The sequence below is a fragment of the Pocillopora verrucosa genome, chromosome 4, assembly GCF_036669915.1.
Source record: "Pocillopora verrucosa isolate sample1 chromosome 4, ASM3666991v2, whole genome shotgun sequence".
NCBI lineage: Eukaryota > Metazoa > Cnidaria > Anthozoa > Scleractinia > Pocilloporidae > Pocillopora > Pocillopora verrucosa.
In genome coordinates this window covers 18,294,919-18,316,622 of record NC_089315.1, presented here as the reverse complement: position 1 = coordinate 18,316,622, position 21,704 = coordinate 18,294,919, and the positions used below count along the sequence as shown (strand labels likewise).

The 21,704-nt window shown below is 37.5% G+C and overlaps 1 protein-coding gene and 1 pseudogene across 1 annotated transcript; both read right to left on the bottom strand.

Moving 5' to 3' along the window:
- Positions 1-3,022: 3,022 nt before the first annotated feature.
- LOC131769154 (adenosine receptor A3-like) lies at positions 3,023-4,180 on the bottom strand. Its single transcript, XM_059084900.2, has one exon. The coding sequence runs from the start codon at positions 4,178-4,180 to the stop codon at positions 3,023-3,025; it is 1,158 nt and encodes a 385-aa protein (XP_058940883.2).
- Positions 4,181-9,673: 5,493 nt separating this feature from the next.
- On the bottom strand, positions 9,674-10,837 carry LOC136280340 (adenosine receptor A3-like; annotated as a pseudogene).
- Between the last annotated feature and the right edge of the window lie 10,867 nt (positions 10,838-21,704).

Here is a 21,704-nt window from a genome sequence, read left to right as displayed (position 1 = left end):
TGATACGGTAACAAAATTTAACCGAGATTCTTCTTCTTATTTTTAAATCCCTACTTACTAGAAATTTTCTTCATTCCAAAGTCCCGAAAATATGTGCCCCAATATATGAACTCTATTTAAAACGCAATCCAGTCTATGGCATGTACAGTCAATCTCAGTCGTGAAAATAAGCATACCCTATCCATCGATCGGAAAACGTGTATGGATTTGATCATTCTGGTCGTAAATTGATGGTAGTCTGTAAGAGGATGACATGTAGGAGAACATACTAAAGTAATTTTCGTTTCAACTCCGATGAAACCAAAGGGAAAGACAATAGAGAGAGAGAGAGGAGGGGGATACTTCGGTCAATTTTTACCGAGTATGTACCACTGGCCTCTCAACCTATTCCGTGACTAATTACAGACACAATCGTATTCATTTTTGAACATATGTAACTTTCCTGATCCCAACTTAGTCATTTTCTGGTTATGCATCTACTTTATAAAGCCTGTAAAGTAGATCATCCTAAAACGAATTGATTCATTTGTTAAACAGGATGCAGATCACTTGATTTTTTACCTACATTAAAAACATTTTGGTGCATTTGGAACTTTTACATGAGGTAAAAAAAATACAAATATTATGGTGCATTTGAATCTTACAATTTTCACATCCCTACTTAAAGCAATTTTCTTATCCTTAAAATCCCGAAAATGTGCGACCCCATTCTAGTAACTCTATTGATATAGTCAATCCAGTCGTGAAAATGCGACCTCACCCCCTCACCCAGCGGCACATCCCCATTACCAGGAAGTACCCACCGAGTATTTTTTTTGCAGCTTGAAGATCATGACGCATGGCATATCCGAAGTCCTTACAGAGAGGCTGCAATCAATCTCTGACTTCCTAACAATTTCATCCTTCAGAAAGCTATTGATATATTCGTGCTATTCAGGGTAACTGGTAGAGAGTAGAAGCTTTTTTCATGTAATGCCATTTTTTATTGACACATGTTCAAATAGTCTTGCGTAAATTCAAGCTTTTTAAGGCGACTATTGAAAGTGTAAGTTGTCAAAAGTTTTATTTCGGTCTACTTTCCTAGCCTCCAGGACATGTTTGAAAAGCTTGGAATATCTGTCCCTCCATATTCGTTTAATTTATGAAAAGTTTACCAACAACCTCAAACAGAAATACTTGACAAAAGTTTGGCATATATCGAATACCATTTGACGGTAATCTCCATTTTTCTTTCACACAGGTTGAAAAAATTGATTTCTTCTGTTTATACTCGACATCTCTCGTTTTAGGTCAATTCCCCTTCCTGGTTAGGAGATTTCCTCGCTTTATTTCGCATACTTCATTGCGCATGCGTCAGCGTGAGTCCTTGAAGTGAGGAGATTTACATTTCAGTGTGAAGATAAGTAGGAATTACTTTTTCCACTACAAATTTTATTAACTGCATATGAATATAGATGCTATAAGCTGAATAATACATGCATTTTTGATTGATTCTTTGGCATATCTATTGTCAGACTAGAGAAAGTGCAAAGAGCAACAGCCCGTTTTTGTACAAACGATTATCGATGACTGGTCGTCAATCCTCACGTCCATGCTAGAAGAGGTACTTGCACTCTTGTAGAAAGGAGAAAAAATCTCGCTTGATCTTCATGAATAAAATTATTTATGGTTTAGTTGATATTAAGATTACCGCTATTTAAATTTAAGTGATGAGACTCGTATCAGGAGTACCCATAGGTTTAAGCTTCTTGAACCTCACTGTAAGAAAATCTTCAAATCAAAATGTTCAAATCTTCCTTTTTTCCCAAGCACTGCTAAAGACTGGAATCAGCTCCTCCCTAATATGCCTAATATTACGTCTCTTACAGAATTTAGGAATGACCTTAGTTCATTAGCTTAATAAGAGCGCGTCAATTTGTATAGTTAACTTTTCATTCTGTATTGTACTTCTTGTAGCTTGCAATTTTTACTTCTACATTTTGTAAGTGGTTGGTGTGTTGCCTAACCGTCTTTTATCGACCTAATTGAGATGATTGATTGATTGGCTGATTGAGGACAGACGCAAGGATGGCGTCACCATTAACAACATTTTACTTTTCAATCATACGACAAATATGTTCCATGTTACCGTGAGTGTCTACAGAAATAGATTACAGAAGATGTCAAAATGTGGTAAGAACATGATTAATGACACCCTCGGCTCTGCCTCGTGTGTCACTTTCCTGTTCTTACCACATTTCGATCGCGTCATCCGTGATCGTATAATAATCTTATAGTTTATTTGTTGAACTGTTTCTTTCGTGATCGTACTCTATGCCATATATGGAGTCCTTGTGCAAACACATTTGGTACATCTGTTCCAACTCTTTATCTCTACGGATTCTTTTTCATGCAAATTACAATGTTTTATATTACTTCTCTGCCATAGTCCAATATCTTAAATGAGAAATGTAAAGTCCTCTCTAAGTATGAGGTGTAAGCAAGGGTTAGGACAGACTGGAGAAGAAGCGCAAAAATTACTAACTTTTTTTTGTGCCCCTGCTCCCCTTACGTGTGACTCGCGCTTCACGCTCACCTCAGTTGTGTTTTCTTTCATTCGCTTGAATAATAATAAACATTAGGCCTCTTCGGCAGGCTATCAACTCCCAAACTCATAATCTCCTTTTAAGACTCTATTACATACACATACATAACATTCTTTGACATAAGTAGAAACATAAAGGCGTGATTATATAGATAAGGCCGTCTCTTCGATACTTAAATTGAAACATGAAAGAATGGTGCCTTATTCAATGTCTCATTTCGCAGAAAAGGTTGCGGTTATTCATCGTGATGAATATTTAATGTTTAATGTCTCATTTGTTTGAATAATTATACTTAACACTACCAATGTCATTTCCATCATTTTAGAGGCATTGTTAGGTTTTTAACTTCAACTTCCTGACATTAATAAAATATTCAGCTCGTGTTCTACCTATTTTCGTCTTAATCGAGTTTCTAGCTAGTGTTTGAATGATGTGTTTTACATTTTGGTATCCAAAACATCCTGTTCAAAAGCCAGTTCACTACTAAACTCAGTATCCAGAACATCCTGTTCGAAAGCCAGTTCAGGACTAAACTCCATAACACTCTGTTCGAAAGCCACTTCACGACTAAACTCAGTATCCATAACATCCTGTTCGAAAGCCACTTCACGACTAAACTCAGCGGTCGTTCCGTGCCTCTCTTTCCTTCTTTTAGAAAGCTCTGTGTTTACAGCTGCTTGCACATGTCTTCCTGTACAACATAGAGCCAGTGCTCGTCGAAACTCAGCAATTCTTAATGCGTAAAAAATTGGATTGACAAAAGAGTTGAAGTAGTTGAAAAGGTTTACCGCATGATAAAATCGTTTTGGTACATGGAAAAACCATACATACATGAGTAAGTTTAACAAAACTAGCGGCAGCCAAGCGAGTAAAGTAAGGCCAGATACAATTAACAAAGTCTTTGTTAAGCGCTTGTTTTGTAAGTCTCGACTTTCTTGATGTGAAGCGGCGACTCTTTCAGTTTGAAACTTTTTCCAAATACCAATGTTACAGCCACATGTGATTAAAATTAGAAACAAAGTGTATGGCCCCCAAATTAACATAGTGTGCTTGTAAGAAAATAGTAGGTTTGAACCGGTCCAGATTGCGGAAATAAGGAAAGCTAGTACCCACACTAGGAAAATAGCTATGCGGTATGCTTGTGTCGATAATGTTCGATGCTTAAACGGCCAACGTATGGCGTAAAATCTTTCACACGTTATGAACACTGCAGAAATAAGAGAAGCCTGCGAGAAAGCTGTGTCAATGATCATGTAGGGAATTAAGATAGGCTTGTGGGTCCATAAGTTTCCAACGAACGTGGTCCATAGGTGGAACTCATACCCGACATCGTAAATGTATACTGGTAAACTCAAAGCTCCTAGGAACAGATCAGCAAACGCCATGTTGACAACTAGTAACAAATAGTTCTTACGAATATTTTTGTTCTTCGCAAAAATAGTTATGGTGAGTAAGTTTCCCACGACAACTAGAATCAATGTTAGTGTTAAAGCGCTGCACAATGCAATGCCTTCCCCCTGAGTACCATCATATGCATCATTTGTATCGTTTCGTCGGCTGACACTAGCAGAAGACGTCGAAGACGTATTGGTCATTTTGAGACAACGATGAAGAAGCCTGGTTGCAACATATGTTGTGTTACTCTGTACTGTTCACTGACCAATTACGAATGCAAGCACTCCACTGACTGTGACTTAAAAATTGGTTCATACGTCAGCGTGCGTTCATCGAGATATGAAGCACGCGGGAAGTTTGGAGAGCACGACTGAAATATGCGTAAGAGTTGCTCGAGGCGTAGCCTCGAGCAACTCTAGCTTCTTGCGAAGGAGGAAGTTTTTATCTCTTTGTCTTCTTATTTCTCTTAATAAAAATGATGATCTTTATGGCCGTTATTACTGAAAAGTAATATGTGACAGGTACAGGTGCACGTTTTGACAAGGACCTACAGTTGTCACTTAAAAGTGTTTATTTACCCTTAGTGCGGTGCTTGTATAAATGCACGCGTTCTGATGGGTGAGCCATTGTTAAATAGATGCAGAGCTCTCACCGTCGTTTGTTTATCCCGCAAGCAGGCCTTTGAGTTTGGATTTCGCCTTGCGGCACAGACAATAGTGCCGCTTATGGGAAAAAGTTATTAAAAACCGTGCTGATGTCAGTTAGATATCGAACTCGATCTTTACCATGTAAACTTTTCAAATCTTTCCTAAAAAAAAACAAAACAAAACAAAACAAAACCTGCACTTCACTGAGCAACGGTTCAATTTGTATAGGCAATCAAATAATTTTAGTGCAATTTGGAATAAATAAACAAGAGGAAATTTTTTTAAAGACTAACAATTTGTGGTCTTTGAAAAAATCAACAAGTGCTTGTTTATTTCAAATTGCACGAGAACAATCATGTGATTACGTGTTAATAATATACATGGAAAATTACGAGATGGCTAATCATAATTAAGCATAAGCAAAGCGCGTGCATCAAGTGCAAAAATAGTTTATTCAAACCGTGCGTTCGGTCAAAGCAATCGCGTACGATCAAAACAATAATATGCCATGATATCTTCACATCTTTAAGGCGCAAAAAAGTTCAAAGTCCGGCTAAACAGTTCAAGGAATTGTTCAGTCTGTGTCTGGATCACTTTCGATGAAATGGAATCATCGTTTCCGAGGTTTAACCATGTTTGTTTTTAATCTCGGCGTTGGATCGCTCGAGCAAATTGTTAGGCTGGGTCCGCTTGTAATTTTCGATTTCCTTGGCAATTCCCTTCTCTAAAAACCACTTTTTCCGAACCGACAACCAAAATGCAGTGCTTTTTGCAGTGTTTTCGTTGTTTGAGCGGTTTTTCAGCTGTGGTGGCCAAAGGAAACCTACTTAAAACACCGGCCATTGTTTCGCTCGCAAATTTTCAAAGTTTGTTGCGACATCCAAGGCTCGCATTTGATTAGCTACCTGTGAGTTTCTTTGATTATTGACCAATCAGAATGACTGATTTGTCACTTTCTTTGCACTGAATTAACCCTCTTCTACACTGAATAAACTCTCTTTTGCACTGAATTAATTGAAAACTGCATTTATCTTAACCAATCAGAACTGAGTAATGTATATTATCAATCATAAAAATCGAAGAAACTCTCCATTTCAGTTCCAATATTGGACTTTCTCATAAAAAAATAGGTTTGATGACCTCGCCAGGATAAAAAAAACTTAACATTTTTATAGCAGCCGAGGCAACCTTTCCATCACATAGTAACCTGTATAACCCGAGCTCTAAACGAGTGGGTATTCATTTAATGTGTGAATATTGTAGGGAGAAGTTACATGTTGAGCACTTCTGGGAATTTAAGGGTTAAGCTAAGTTTCCCATAATGTAATGTAATGTAAACATTCTTTGATCATGCAAATTGAAGCATGGTGAGCCTGGAAAGGTCAGTTTATGATGGTCAACGCTCTTCTTGTGTCTGACATCTTTGTAACATATATCCATGTACAAGAGAATACAAAGTCTTCTATATTCTCTCGTTGTGCATTACCATATTTATATGTAACTCTCCATTTTTACAATTCTATTCTGCTCCGGCTATTTGAGTAAAAAGTAGTCTTAATAAGTGAAACAATACAGATTTATTATTTTTATTTTTATTTTATATATAATTCTGTTATCATATTTACTGTCGACTAATGGACCCACAACGACTGCAGAAACAAAGTCGGGGTGAGGGGGGAGGCAGTATTATGTGGAAAAAGAAATTAATTACAATAAAAACATCACTTCTCCACTGCTGGAACATCTATTAAAACGGGATCCCCTAATCTGACAGAAATTAATTCATGAGGAGCCCTATGTACCCTAAGATAGGGTACATAGACATGCACCGCCTAAGGTAACGGGTTCTAAGGTCGGGGGGAGAGGAACCTGGAAATAGGCTCAATTTGTGTTGCGTATGGCCGCTGACCTATCAGAACCCCTACCGCATTATAGTCTATTCTGTAGCCAATTATAGACCCCATCTTAGTCACTTTTGGTGATACGGTAACAAAATTTAACCGAGATTCTTCTTATTTTTAAATCCCTACTTACCAGAAATTTTCTTCATTCCAAATTCCCGAAAATATGTGACCCCAATATATGAACTCTATTGAAAACGCAATCCAGTCTATGGCATTTACAGTCAATTCCAGTCGTAAAATAAGCATACCCTATCCATCGATCGGAAAACGTGTATGGATTTGATCATTCTGGTCGTAAATTGATTGTAGTCTGTAAGAGGATGACATGTAGGAGGACATACTCAAGTCATTTTCGTTTCAACTCCGATGAAACCAAAGGGAAAGACAATAGAGAGAGAGAGAGAGAGAGAGAGAGAGAGGAGGGGGATACTTCGGTCAATTTTTGCCGAGTATGTACCACTGGCCCCTCAACCTATTCCGTGACTAATTATAGACACAATCGTATTCATTTTTGAACATATGTAATTTTCCTGATCCCAACCGTCAGTCACATTATGGTTATCACTGGTCATGTATCTACTTTATAAAGCCTGTTAAGTAGATCATCCTAAAACGAATTGATTCATTTCTTAAACAGGATGCAAATCACTTGATTTTTTATTTACATTAAAAACATTTTGGTGCGTTTGAAACTTTTACTTGCGGTACAACAATACAAATATTCTGGTGCATTTGAATCTTACCATTTTCACACCCCCACTTAAAGCAATTTTCTTACCCTTAAAATCCCGGAAATGTGCGACCCCATTCTAGTAACTCTATTGATATAGTCAATTCAGTCGTGAAAAATGCGACCTCACCCAGCGGCACATCCCCATTACCAGGAAGTACCTACCGAGTATTTTTTTCCAGCTTGAAGATCATGACGCATCGCATATCCGAAGTCCCTAGAGAGAGGCTGCAATCAATCTCTGACTTCCTAACAATTTCATCCTTCAGAAAGCTATTGATATATTAGTGCTATTCAAGATAACTGGTAGAGAGTAGAAACTTTTTTCATGTAATGCCATTTTTTTTGACACATGTTCAAATAGTCTATCTAAGGATACTTTTCCTCTGGAAACTTGCGTAAATTCAAGCTTTTTAAGGCGACTATTGAAAGTGTAAGTTGTCAAAAGTTTTATTTCGGTCTACTTTCCTAGCCTCCAGGACGTTTTTGAAAAGCTTGGAGTATCTGTCCCTCCATATTCGTTTAATTTATGAAAAGTTTACTAACAACCTCAAACAGAAATACCTGCCAAAATTTTGGTATACATCGAATACCATCTGACGGTAATCACCATTTTCCTTTCACAAAGGTTGAAAAAATGGATTTCTTCTGTTCATACTCGACATCTCTCGTTTTAGGTCAGTTCCCCTTCCTGGTTAGGAGATTTCCTCGCTTTATTTCGCATACTTGATTGCGCATGCGTCAGCATGAGTCCTTGAAGTGAGGAGATTTACATTTCAGTGTGAAGATAAGTAGGAATTACTTTTTCCACTACAAATTTTATTAACTGCATATGAATATAGATGCTATAAGCTGAATAATACATGCATTTTTGATTGATTCTTTGGCATATCTATTGTCAGACTAGAGAAAGTGCAAAGAGCAACAACCCGTTTTTGTACAAACGATTACTGATGACTGGTCGTCAATCGTCACGTCCATGCTAGAAAAGAGGTACTTTGCACTCTTGTAGAAAGGAGAAAAAAATCTCGCTTGATCTTCATGAATAAAGTTATTTATGGTTTAGTTGACATTAAGATTACCGCTTTTTAAATTTAAGTGATGAGACTCGTATCAGGAGTAGCCATAGGTTTAAGCTTCTTGAACCTCACTGTAAGAAAGACGTGTTCAAATCTTTCTTTTTTCCCAAGCACTGCTAAAGACTGGAATCAGCTCCTCCCTGATATGCCTGATATTACGTCTCTTACAGAATTTAGGAATGACCTTAGTTCATTAGCTTAATAAGAGCATGTCAATTTGTATAGTTTTCATTCTGTATTGTACTTCATTCTGTATTGTACTTCTTGTAGCTTGTAATCTTTACTTCTACGTTTTGTAAGTGGTTGGTGTATTGCCTGACCGTCTTTAACCGACCTAATTGAGATGATTGATTGATTGACTGATTGAGGACAGACGCAAGGATGACGTCACCTTTAACAACATTTTCCTTTTTAGTCAACGACAAATATGTTCCATGTTACCGTGAGTGTCTACAGAAATAGATTACAGAAGATATCTAAATATGGTAAGAACATGATTAATGACACCCTCGGCTCTGCCTCGTGTGTCACTTTCCTGTTCTTACTACATTTCGATCGCGTCATCTGTGATCGTATACTAATCTTATAGTTTATTTGTTGAATTGTTTCTTTCGTGATCGTACTCTATACCATATGGAGTCCTTGTGCAAACACATTTGGTACATCTGTTCCAACTCTTTATCTCTACGGATTCTTTTTCATGCAAATTACAATGTTTTATATTACTTCTCTGCCATTGTCCAATATCTTAAATGAGAAATGGAAAGTCCTCTCTGAGTATGAGGTGTAAGCAAGGGTTAGGACAGACTGGAGAAGAAGCGCAAAAATTACTAACTTTTTTTTGTGCCCCTGCTCCCCTTACGTGTGACTCGCGCTTCACGCTCACCTCAGTTGTGTTTTCTTTCATTCGCTTGAATAATAATAAACATTAGGCCTCTTCGGCAGGCTATCAACTCTCAAACTCATAATCTCACTTTAAGACTCTACTACCTACACATACATAACATTCTTTGACATAAGTAGAAACATAAAGGCGTGATTATATAGACAAGGCCGTCTCTTCGATACTTAAATTGAAACGTGAAAGAATGGTGCCTTATTTAATGTCTCATTTCGCAGAAAAGATTGTAGTTATTCATCATGATGAATATTTAATGTTTAATGTCTCACTTGTTTGAATAATTATACTTAACACTACCAATGTCATTTCCATCATTTTAGAGGCATTGTTAGCTTTTTAACTTCAACTTCCTGACATTAATAAAATATTTAGCTCGTGTTCTACCTATTTTCGTCTTAATCGAGTTTCTAGCTAGTGTTTGAATGATGTGTTTTACAGTTTGGTATCCATAACATCCTGTTCAAAAGCCAGTTCACTACTAAACTCAGTATCCAGAACATCCTGTTCGAAAGCCTCTTCACGACTAAACTCAGTATCCATAACATTCTGTTCGAAAGCCAGTTCACGACTAAACTCAGTATCCATAACATCCTGTTCGAAAGCCACTTCACTACTAAACCCAGCGGTCGTTCTGTGCCTCTCTTTCCTTCTTTTAGAAAACTTTGTGTCTACAGCTGCTTGCACATGTCTTCCTGTACAACATAAAGCCAGTGCTCGTCGAAACTCAGCAATTCTTAATGCGTAAAAAATTGGATTTACAAAAGAGTTAAAGTAGTTGAAAAGGTTTACCATATCATAAAATCGTCTTGGTACATGGAAGAACCAAACATGCATCAGTAAGTTTAACAAAACTAGCGGCAGTCAAGCTAGTAAAGTAAGGCCAGATACAATTAACAAAGTCTTTGTTAAGCGCTTGTTTTGTAAGTCTCGGCTTTCTTGATGTGAAGTGGCGACTCTTTCAGTTTGAAACGTTTGCCAAATACTAATATTACAGCCACATATAATTAAAATGAGAATCAAAATGTATAGCCCCCAAAAAAGCGCAGTGTCCTTGTAAGAAAATAATAGGCTTGAACCGGTCACGGTTGCGGAAATAAGGAGAGCTAGTACCCACACTGAAAATATAGCAATGTGGTATGCTTGTGTCGATAATGTTCGATGCTTAAACGGCCAACGTATAGCGTAAAATCTTTCACACGTTATGAACACTGCAGAAATAAGAGAGGCCTGCGAGAAAGCTGTGTCAACGATCACGTAGGAAATCAAGATAGTCTTGTCGGTCCATAAGTTTCCAACGAACGTGGTCCATAGGTGGAAATCATACCCGACATCGTAAATGTATACTGGTAAACTCAAAGCTCCTAGGAACAGATCAGCAAACGCCATATTGACGACTAGAAACAAATATTTCTTGCGAATATTTTTGTTCTTCGCAAAAATAACTATGGTGAGTAAGTTTCCCACGACAACTAGAATAAATGTTAGCGTTAAAGCGCTGCACAATGCAATGCCTTCCACCTGAGTGCCATCATATACATCATTTGTATCGTTTAGTCGGCTGACACCAGCAGAAGACGACGAAGACGTATTGGTCATTTTGAGATGATACTGAGACAACGATGAAGAAGCCAGGGTACAACATATGTTTTGTGCCTCTTTACTGTTCACTGACCAATTACGAATGCAAGCACTCCACTGACCGTAACACCTTATTGATGACAGATATCGCCCATTGAGTTGCGGAGAAGGAAGTCTTTTTCTCTTTGTAAATTTCTCTTAATAAAAATGATGCATGTTTTAACATGCACCTGCAGCTGTCACTTAATTTATCATAAATAATGAAGAAACTCTCCATTTCAGTTCCAATATTGGACTTTCTCATTTAAAATTGGTATTGGTCATTTTGAGATGATACTGAGACAACGATGAAGAAGCCAGGGTACAACATATGTTTTGTGCCTCTTTACTGTTCACTGACCAATTACGAATGCAAGCACTCCACTGACCGTAACACCTTATTGATGACAGATATCGCCCATTGAGTTGCGGAGAAGGAAGTCTTTTTCTCTTTGTAAATTTCTCTTAATAAAAATGATGCATGTTTTAACATGCACCTGCAGCTGTCACTTTATTTATCATAAATAATGAAGAAACTCTCCATTTCAGTTCCAATATTGGACTTTCTCATTTAAAATTGGTTTTCATGACCTCGCCGGGATAAAAAAAACTTGGCATTTTTAAAGCAGCCAAAGCAACCCTTCCATTACGTACTAACTACTACACATTTCCTTGTAAATTAGTTACAAGAATTACGTTACAAGAATTATATTTCCGCTAGATAATGTGTGAATATTGTAGGGAGAAGTTACATGTTGAGCACTTCCGGGAGTTTAAGGGTTAAACTAAGTTTCCCGATCTCTTTAATGTAAACACTCTTTGGCCACAACGACTTCAGAAACAAAGTCGGAGGGAGGGGAAAGGCAGTATTATGCGGAAAAAGAAATTTATTACAATAAAAAGATCGCTGCTCCACTGCTGGAACATCTATTGAATGGGATCCCCTAATCTGATAGAAATTAATTCATGAGGAGCCCATGACTCCTCCACATAGGATACATGGACATGCACCGCCTAAGGCAATGGGTTTTGAGCTTGGGGCAGGGGAATTTGAAAATAGGGTCAATTTTTGTTGCGTATGGGCCGCTGACCTATCAGAACTCCTACCGCATTATAGCGGAGCTCGCAGAGCGTAGCCCCATAATTATACAAAATAATAGTAACCCATTAAGCCGAAAAAATTTGGATGTACGACCGTACGACCGTACAAGGTGCTACTTTTAACATGCTTGGTCAACTGATTCAAAGAGTCATTTTTGTTCAGTCCAGTGGTCAGTGCACTGGGCTCCGAGTCGGTTGAACCGTTGTTCATTGAAGTGCAGGTTTTTTTTTTTATTTTTCTAGCAAAGATTTGAAAAGTTTAAATGGTAAAGACCGAGTTCGACATCTAACTGAGATCAGCACGGTTTTTAATAACTTTTTTCCATAAGCGGCACCCTTGTCTGTACAATATATCAACTCTATTGAAAACGCAATCCAGTTTATAGTCAACTCCAGTCGTGAAAATAAATATACCCTATTCATCGATCGGAAAACGTATATGGATTTGATCATTCTGGTCGTAAATTGATGGTAGTCTGCAAGAGGATGATATTTCGGATGACATACTAAAGTCATTTTCGCTTCAACTCCGATGAAACCAAAGGGAAAGACAATAATATCAAATTTCGTCATTCGAGCTGAATTTTGAGGTAAATTTACCAGTTTGTCTTTGGCTCTGACGCGTATTTATGCTAAGCGCGATCCAAGTTCAACTTTTAGAGACCAAGTTTGAAAACGAGTGTGGGTCTTGGTTTGAAATAGAGCCAGGTCCTAGGAGAGGAGGGGGGGGGGTACTTTGGTCAATTTTTACTGAGTATGTACCGCTGGCCTCTCAACCTATTCCGTGGCCAATTATAGACACCATTGCAATCACGTTTAGGCATATGTGATTTTCCTGATCCCAACTTAGTCACTTTCTGGCATTGCATCTACTTTATAAAGCCTGTTAAGGAGATCATCCTATAACAAATTAATCTATTTGTTAAACAGGATGCAGATCACTTGATTTTTCATCTACATTAAAAACATTTTGGTGCATTTGAAACTTTTACCTGCGGAACAATAATACAAATATTCTGGTGCATTTGGTTCTTACAATTTTCACATCCTTACTTTACCTTTACTACTGTAATTTCTCAACTCTATTAAGCGGTCACCTCTATTAAGCGGTAGTGCTCACCCTTCACTGAGTCCTAGCGGTTTGTTTGTATTATTTCCACCTGTATTGAACGGTCACTCAGAGCGAAACCACTTAAATTAAACTAAGAATTCTCGCAGTTCCAGCAAAACTTACCTCATGTTTTTCTCCCGAAATCAATGTTGGTAATATTTCTGTAAAAATATTCTCGTGGTTGTCGCTTAGAATATAAAATGACGTTTTTTATCGTTTGTTACAACATCTCTATTCTGTGGAACCTGTATTTAGGAGGTCAATCTGCCATTCCCCGTTAAATACAGGTTTGACTGTATTACCAACTGCGTTTCTTGACGTTCTCTAATCAATCTCTAACTTGCTGACAATTTCATCCTTCAGAATGCTATTGATATATTCGTTCTATTTACGGTAACTGGTAGAGAGTACATACTGTCTTCCTGTAATGCTTTTTTTTTAATGACACATGTTCAAATAGTTTATCTAAGGATATATTTCCTCTGGAACCTTCCGTAAATTCAAGCTTTCTCAAGCAACTATTGAAAGTGTAAGTTTTCAAAAGAATTATTTCGGTCTACTTTCCTAGCCTCCAGGTCGTGTTTGAAAAGCTTGGAACATCTGTCCCCCCATATTCGTTTAATTAATTAAAAAGTTTCCAAACAACCTCAAACATTAATACCTGCCAAAATTTAGCATATATCGAATATCATCTGACGGTAATTGCCATTTTTTTTCACACACGTTCAAAAAATTCATTTCTTCTGTTTATACTCGACATCTCTCGATTCTAGGTCAATTTCCCTTCCCGGTTAGGAGATTTCATCACTGTAAAAATTTGCTGTTTCTGAAGTTCTGGTTTCTTTAGAAAATGTACCTAACCGGTAATGACTCTGGAAGTTGTCAACTGAGACACAGTCTCGTCTTGTCTCGTTAATTTAAACAATTTTTACCTAACACTACCGTTGTCATTTCCATCATTTTAGAGGCATTACTAGGTTTTTAACTTCAACCTCCTGACATTAAAATATTCAGCTCGTGTTCTACTTATTTCATTTTAATCGAGTTTCTAGCCAGTGAATTATGTGTTTTACATTTTGGTATCCATAACATTCTGTTCAAAAGCCACTTTATGACTAATCTCAATATCCATAACATCTTGTTCAAAAGCCAGTTCACGACTAAACTCAGTCGTTCCGTGCCTCTCTTTCCTTCTTTTAGAAAGCTTTGTGTCTCTTTCCTTCTTTTAGAAAGCTTTGTGTTTACAGCTGCTTGCACATGTCTTCCTGTACAACATAAAGCCAGTGCTCGTCGAAACTCAGCAATTCTTAATGCGTAAAAAATTGGATTGACAAAAGAGTTCAAGTAGTTGAAAAGGTTTACCATATCATAAAATCGTTTTGGTACATGGAAAAACCATGTGTCAACGATGAAGTAGTAAATTAAGATAGGCTTGTTGGTCCATAAGTTTCCAACGAACGTGGTCCATAGGCGGAATTCATAACCGACATCATAAGTGTATACTGGTAAACTGAAAGCTCCTAGGAACAGATCAGCAAACGCCATGTTGACAACTAGTAACAAATATTTCTTGCGAACATTTTTGTTCTTCGCAAAAATAACTATAGTGAGTAAGTTTCCCACGACAACTAGAATAAATGTTAGCGTTAAAGCGCTGCACAATGCAATGCCTTCCCCCTGAGTGCGATCATATGCATCATTTGTGTCGTTTCGTCGGCTGACACTAGCAGAAGATGACGAAGACGTATTGGTCATTTTGAGATGATACTGAGACAAAGATGAAGAAGCCTGGTAATCCACAAACCTAACAACCCAGGTCGACCCATCGTTTCTGCCTGTAGTTGTCCCACTGAACTTATTTCCAGCTATTTAGACAAAATTATGGCACCTATCGTCAAAACTCTACCGTCTTACATTAAGGACAGCCAACACGCACTTGAAATGTTTCGTGACTTTAGTTTCCTCGACCAAAACAAACTTATTTTCACCATGGATATAACATCTCTTTACACTGTCATTCCCAATGACGAAGGTCTCCGGGCCCTCATACATTTTTTTGATGTACGCACTGTTAAGCAACCTAGCTCTGAAACACTACTCCGTCTGGCCGAACTAGTACTCACACTCAATTGTTTTTCATTCGGTGGTAACCACTACAAACAAACTAATGGCGTGGCCATGGAGACTAAAATGGGACCCAGCTACGCCAATCTTTTTGAAGGTTTTATCGAACATCAATTTTTTAGCCAATACCACGGCCCAAAACCTCAACTCTACGACCGCTACATTGACGATTGCATCGGCGCTACCTCCTCTACCAAGGAGGAGCTCACTCAATTTATAACCGCCGTCAGTTCCTTTCATCCGGCTCTTAAATATACCTGGAAAATTTCCGACACTTCTTTGGCTTTTCTAGACATCAAAATTTCAATTGAAGGCAACGGCTTATGTACTAGTGTTTACTACAAACCTACAGATTCACATAGTTACTTGTTGTATTCATCCTCACATCCATCACACGTCAAGAACTCCATACCTTTTTCACAGTTTCTCAGACTTCGTCGTTTATGTAGTGACGACTCTGATTTTTCCGAAAAATCAGAGGCAATGTGCCAGTTTTTCGATAAGCGCGGCTATCCTGTTTCTGTCGTTCAAGCGGGCTACCACCTTGCCCAAAAAATCGATCGACAGGCAGCACTACAAACGGCCGAGAAGGAGAACACTGACCGCATTCCATTTACTCTTACATTTCACCCTCACAACCACGCAGTTAAATCTATCATTCTTAAAAATTTTAAATTACTCCAAAACGATTCAGAGACTGGCACTATCTTTTCGCAACCCCCACTTATTTCATTCAAACGTGACAAAAACATAGGCAACTTTTTAGTCAGGAGTTCATTTCAAACCTATGACCAATCTGGAACTTTTAAATGCGCTCGCTCACGATGCAAAACTTGTCCTTTCATTCATAACGTAGAGAAGATATCGGGACCCAAAAGATCCATTAAGATCATTGATCACTTTACGTGTACCTCCGCCAATGTTATTTACTGCATAACTTGCACTTATTGCAATAAGTTATACATCGGCGAAACAGGAAGACGACTGGGTGACCGATTCCGAGAATACCTTCGCGATGTGGAAAGAAATGACAAGGACGCATCCAAACCAGTCGCTAGACACTTTAATCTTCCTTATCATTCTAAACAGCATATGGCAGTTTGCGGCCTTTCCTTACATCTAGGCAGTTCGGAAAGCCATAAAACACTAGAACAAAAATTTATATTTCAAATCGGCACCCTTAATCCCCACGGAATCAACGAGCGCTTTTCATTCAACTAATTTATTCCTGTTTTCTCGTCACCATATTCCCACCAATGGCGTAGCTCCACTTTCTACATATAAATCCACACACAACCCACAATTCCTGTAATCGCTTTGACGAAGGGCTAACGCTCGAAACGTCAGCTTTTTTACCCTTTACGGTGGCTAATTTACGTTTTCAACCCAGTTGTTAACACTAAATTACCTGGTTGCAACATATGTTGTGTTCCTCTGTACTGTTCACTGACCAATTACGGATGCAAGCACTCCACTGACTGTGACACCTTATTGATGGCAGATATCGCCCATTAAATTGCGGAGGATGAAGTTTTTTTTCTCTCTTTGTAAATTTCTCTTAATAAAAATGGTGATCTTTATGACTGTTATTACTGAAAAGTAATATGTGACAGCAGTAGGTGCATGTTTCGACAGGCACCTGCAGTTGTCACTTAAAAGTGTTCATTTTCCCTGAGCGGTGCTTGTATAAATGCACGCGTTCTGATAGGTGAGCCATTGTTAAATAGATGTAGAGCTCTCACCGTCGTTGGTTTATCCCGCAAGCAGGCCTTTGTGTTTGGATTTCGCCTCAAGGCACAGACAAGGGTGCCGCTTATGGAAAAAAGTTATTAAAAACCGTGCTGATCTCAGTTAGATATAGAACCTGGTCTTTGCCATTTAAACTTTTCAAATCTTTGTTAAAAAAAAAAACAAAACAAAACCTGCACTTCACTGAGCAACGGTTCAATTTGTATAGGTAATCACACGATTTCGAGTTCAATTTGGAATAAATAAGCAGGAGTAATTTTTTTTAAAGACTAACAAAATTGTGGTCTTTCAAAAAAAATTAACAAGTGCTTGTTTATTCCAAATTGCACGAGAAAAATCATGTGATTACGTGTTAATAATATACATGGAAAAATACGAGATGGCTATCATAGTGGAGCTCGCAGAGTGTAGCCCCATAATTATACAAAATGGTAGTAGTAACCCATCAAGCCGAAAAAATTTGGATTTACGACCGTGCGACCGTACGACCCACCGTACAAGGTGCTACTTTTAACATGTGTGGTCAACTGTACCGCGGGCACGCCAACGCCTCAGCTTTGTCCAGTAGTCCAGTGGTCAGTGCACTGGGCTCCGAGTCCGACGACCCGTTCATGTATATTATTAATCATAAAAATTGAAGAAACTCTCCATTTCAGTTCCAATATTGGACTTTCTCATTAAAAAAATAGGTTTGATGACCTAGCTGGGATAAAAGAAAAAAAACTTGACATTTTTATAGCAGCCAAGGCAACCTTTCCATTATATGGTAACCTGTATAACCCGCGTTCTGGACGAGTGGGTATTCATTTAACCCTTTAACTCCCAACTCCTAAGATCTGATTGCTAATTCTTCCTTCTAACTACTATACATTTCCTTGTAAATTAGTTACAACAATTTGCTATTAGATCAAGATAGCAACTTCTGCCTGATAAGTTTCAATATTCTCACTACATTTCTGCTGGATAATGTCTGAATATTGGGTTAAGCTAAGTTTCCCGATCTCTTTAATGTAAACATTCTTCGATTATGCAAAGTGAAGCATGGTGAGCCCGAAAAAGTCGGTTTAAGATGGTCAATGCCCTTCTTGTGTCTAAAATCTTTGTAACATAAATCCATGCACAAGAGAATATAAAGTCTTCTATATTCTCTTGTTGTGCATTACCATCTTTATATGTAACTCACCATTTTTACAATTCTATTCTGCTCCGGTTATTTGAGTATAGAGTACTCTTGATAAGTGAAACAATACAGATTTAGTATTTTTATTTCTATTTTAAAATATAATGCTGTTGTCATATTTACCGTCGACTAAAGGACCCACAACGACTGCAGAAACAAAGTCGGGGCGAGGTGGGAGGCAGTATTACGCGGAAAAAGAAATTGATTACAATAAGAACATCGCTGCTCCACTGCTGGAACATCTGTTAAATGGGATCCCCTAGTCTGACAGAAATTAATTCATGAGGAGCCCATGACTCCTCCACATAGGATACATAGATATGCACCGCCTATCAGAACCCCTACCGCATTAAAGTCTATTCTGTAGCCAATTATATACCCCATCTTAGTCACTTTTGGTGATACGGTAACAAAATTTAACCGCGATTCTTCTTATTATTTTTGAATTTTCTTCACCCCAAAGTCCCGAAAATATGTAAACCCAATATATGAACTCTACTAAAAACGCAATCCAGTTTCTAGTCAACTCCAGGCGTGAAAAATAGGTATACTCTGTCCATAGATCGGAAAATCTGTATGGATTTGATCATTCCGGTCGTAAATTGATGGAAGTCTGCAAGAGGATGACATGTAGGAAGACATACTAAAGTCATTTTCGTTCGAACTCCGATGGAACCAAAGGGAGAGACAATAATATCAAATCGTGTCACTCGAGCTGAATTTTTTTAGGTCAATTTACCAGTTTGTCTTTGGCTCTGACGCGTACTTATGCTTAGCGCGAACCAAGTTCAACTTTTAGAGGCCAAGTTTGAAAACAAAGTGTGGGTCTTGGTTTGAAATAGAGCCAGAACCTGGGAGAGGGGGGGTACTTTGGTCAATTTTTACCGAGTATGTACCGCTGGCCTTCCAACCTCTTCCGTGGCCAATTATAAACACCATCGCAGTCACTTTTGAGCATATGTGATATTCCTGATCCCAACTTACTCACTTTCTGGTTATTCATCTACCTCATAAAGCCTTTTAAGTAGATCATCCTATAATTAATTGATCCATTTGTTTAACAGGACGCAGATCACTTGATTTTTTACCTACATTAAAAACATTTCGGTGCATTTCAATCTTTTACCTGCGGAACAACAATACAAATATCCTGGTGCATTTGGTTCTTACTATTTTCACATCCCTACTTAACCCAATTTTCCTACCCTTAAAATCCTGAAAATGTGCGACATCTTTCTAGAAACGCTATTAATATAGTCAATCCAGTCGTAAAAAATGCGATCTCATCCAGCGGCACATCCCCATTACCAAGAACTACCCAACGAGTATTTTTTTCCAGCTGGAAGATCATGACGCATCGCACAAGTCCCTGCAGAGGCTAACTCATCCAACTTTTGAGTTCAGTCGTAAAAAGAGACATTAAAACTTGAAAAATAACATCTTCCAAACAAATTCTGTAACCTCTCATTTAAAGTCGGTCCTGTGTCATAAAATCATGATTTCCGTTTGATTCAAGTGGTTATCAAAGTCATTTAAGTTTAAATTGGACATGAAATTGTCCAAATTTGAGCAATGTTAATCCTGTTTATTTCCTCTTCAAGTGTGCACGACACAGACTCAAATATTTGCAAAATATGAGTGCAGGTTCCACATTTCAAAGAACCACTTTAAAAACGGACGACATCAGAAATTTACAAAATATTTACATTTATAAAAGGTAAGTTTTAAGAAAAACGTTTACGGTAAAATAATGGCAGATGTTTCTGTCAACATAATCCCTTTCCCGATCGTATTTGTCTGTGATTAAAGTAATAAAACAGATGAAATCTAATGAAAAACGTTTACCGCAATCATTGTTTGTATTTTGTTTGTCGGAATATATCTCCCAAGTGCCGAACAGCTAATAAATAAATATTAAATTCTTGAGTGTGAGTGTCGAAGATATTAGTCTGGTTTTACTATACTATTATCGCTTAAATGAACTATGCAAATCACGTCCATTTATTTTGGTAAAAGATCCAGTAAATATGTAATGTCATATTGCTCTTTTTAATTAAGATGTTCGAAGTAAATTGGTTGGTAAAAGAAATAAGAAAATATGTATAACTTGTTTATATGCAATCATTGATTGATTGAGTGACAGTGTCCTTTTGGAGAGGATATGAGGTCACGCAGTGACGTGAGTTGTGCATTATATTCGATTACTGGTTGATGTTGAATTTGCATTGACTATCCGAAAAGTCGAGAGCAATCAATTTACGTTGTCTAACTTCAACGTTCAAGCTTTACAAACAGATCCGCTGCTATTCATTCGGAACCTTTAATCATTACAGTTAAAAATGCCCAATCTAAGTTTAATTCCGTATACAATATTTCAGGTAATATAGACTGGAAAAATATTTATCTATTGCCGGGTCGAGTCACTCTTGACACTAGAACGAGAGCCTTTCAATACAAAATCTTAAATCGTATTCTCTACACCAATAAAATCCTATATAAAATGAATTTGGTTCCTTCTCCGATGTGTACCTTTTGTGGAGATCACGAAGAAACTCTTGAGCATCTTCTAATCAGCTGTACTTACACTAAAAACTTTTGGCTTTCGGTTATTTCTTGGTTAAATACTTACAATATGAAAATTGATAAGCTTGATGAGGTAACAATCCTCTTTGGTATTTCCGATAATATCCCTGGGAATTGTTTGTTAAATCACATAATCATTCTTGGAAAATATACCATTTATTCATGTCGTTGTAAAAATATCAAGCCGTCTGTATCCTTACTGAAGGCTAAAACATCTGAAACTCGGAAATTTGAATTTTTGATTGCAAAAAAGAATAAAAAAGAATCTATTCATTATAAAAAATGGGAAAACATGTTATTGTAACTCAATAGATGAGTATCGGGTATTAACAGTTATAGACGCAGTTGTATATACAGTCGTTCTACCAAAAAAGGAATTTGATGTAGAAGTATTTGTACAAATTAGGTTTATATTATTATATAACCACAACATAAATTAAATCTAGCCGACTGTGAATGTAATGTAACGCAGTATTTCGTAATTAGTGTTAGTGAGTAGCGTAAGCGTTAGTGTAATTAACTTTGTATTTGTTTGTATTATTCTAGTATTTGTGCTTTAAGTGAAAATAAAAAAAAGAATAAAAAAAATAAATAAATAAAAAAAAAAGAATAAAAAAAAAAAAGAAACAACGGGAAACGAATAATGAAATGGAAAATTAACTACTTTCTGTAGTGCCCCCTCCCCCCTTATAACTTTGTTGTTGACGACTGACCCCCCTCCACCGCATGATAAAACCATGTGATCCCTCTCAAAATTCTCTACCCTCCATCATTGAAAAGACTGGTGTTCAGGGGTAAATGTGAAATATGAAAAACAACATATTTACGTACAAAGAGCAAACGTAGGAGTATTCAGAATATCTGTCAATATAAACCATTAATAGTTCAGTTGTGAGGAATGTCCTCTATCACAGGAGAACCAGCGAGCATCAGAAAGAATCAAAAGGTCATAAGGTCATAGAGCGCTGTGAAGCGGTTCCATTTCCTCCTATGCCTGT

What these genes read in the sequence shown, in the direction of transcription:
- LOC131769154 (XM_059084900.2), bottom strand. Translation starts at nt 4,180, where the DNA reads ATGACCAATACGTCTTCGACGTCTTCTGCTAGTGTCAGCCGACGAAAC.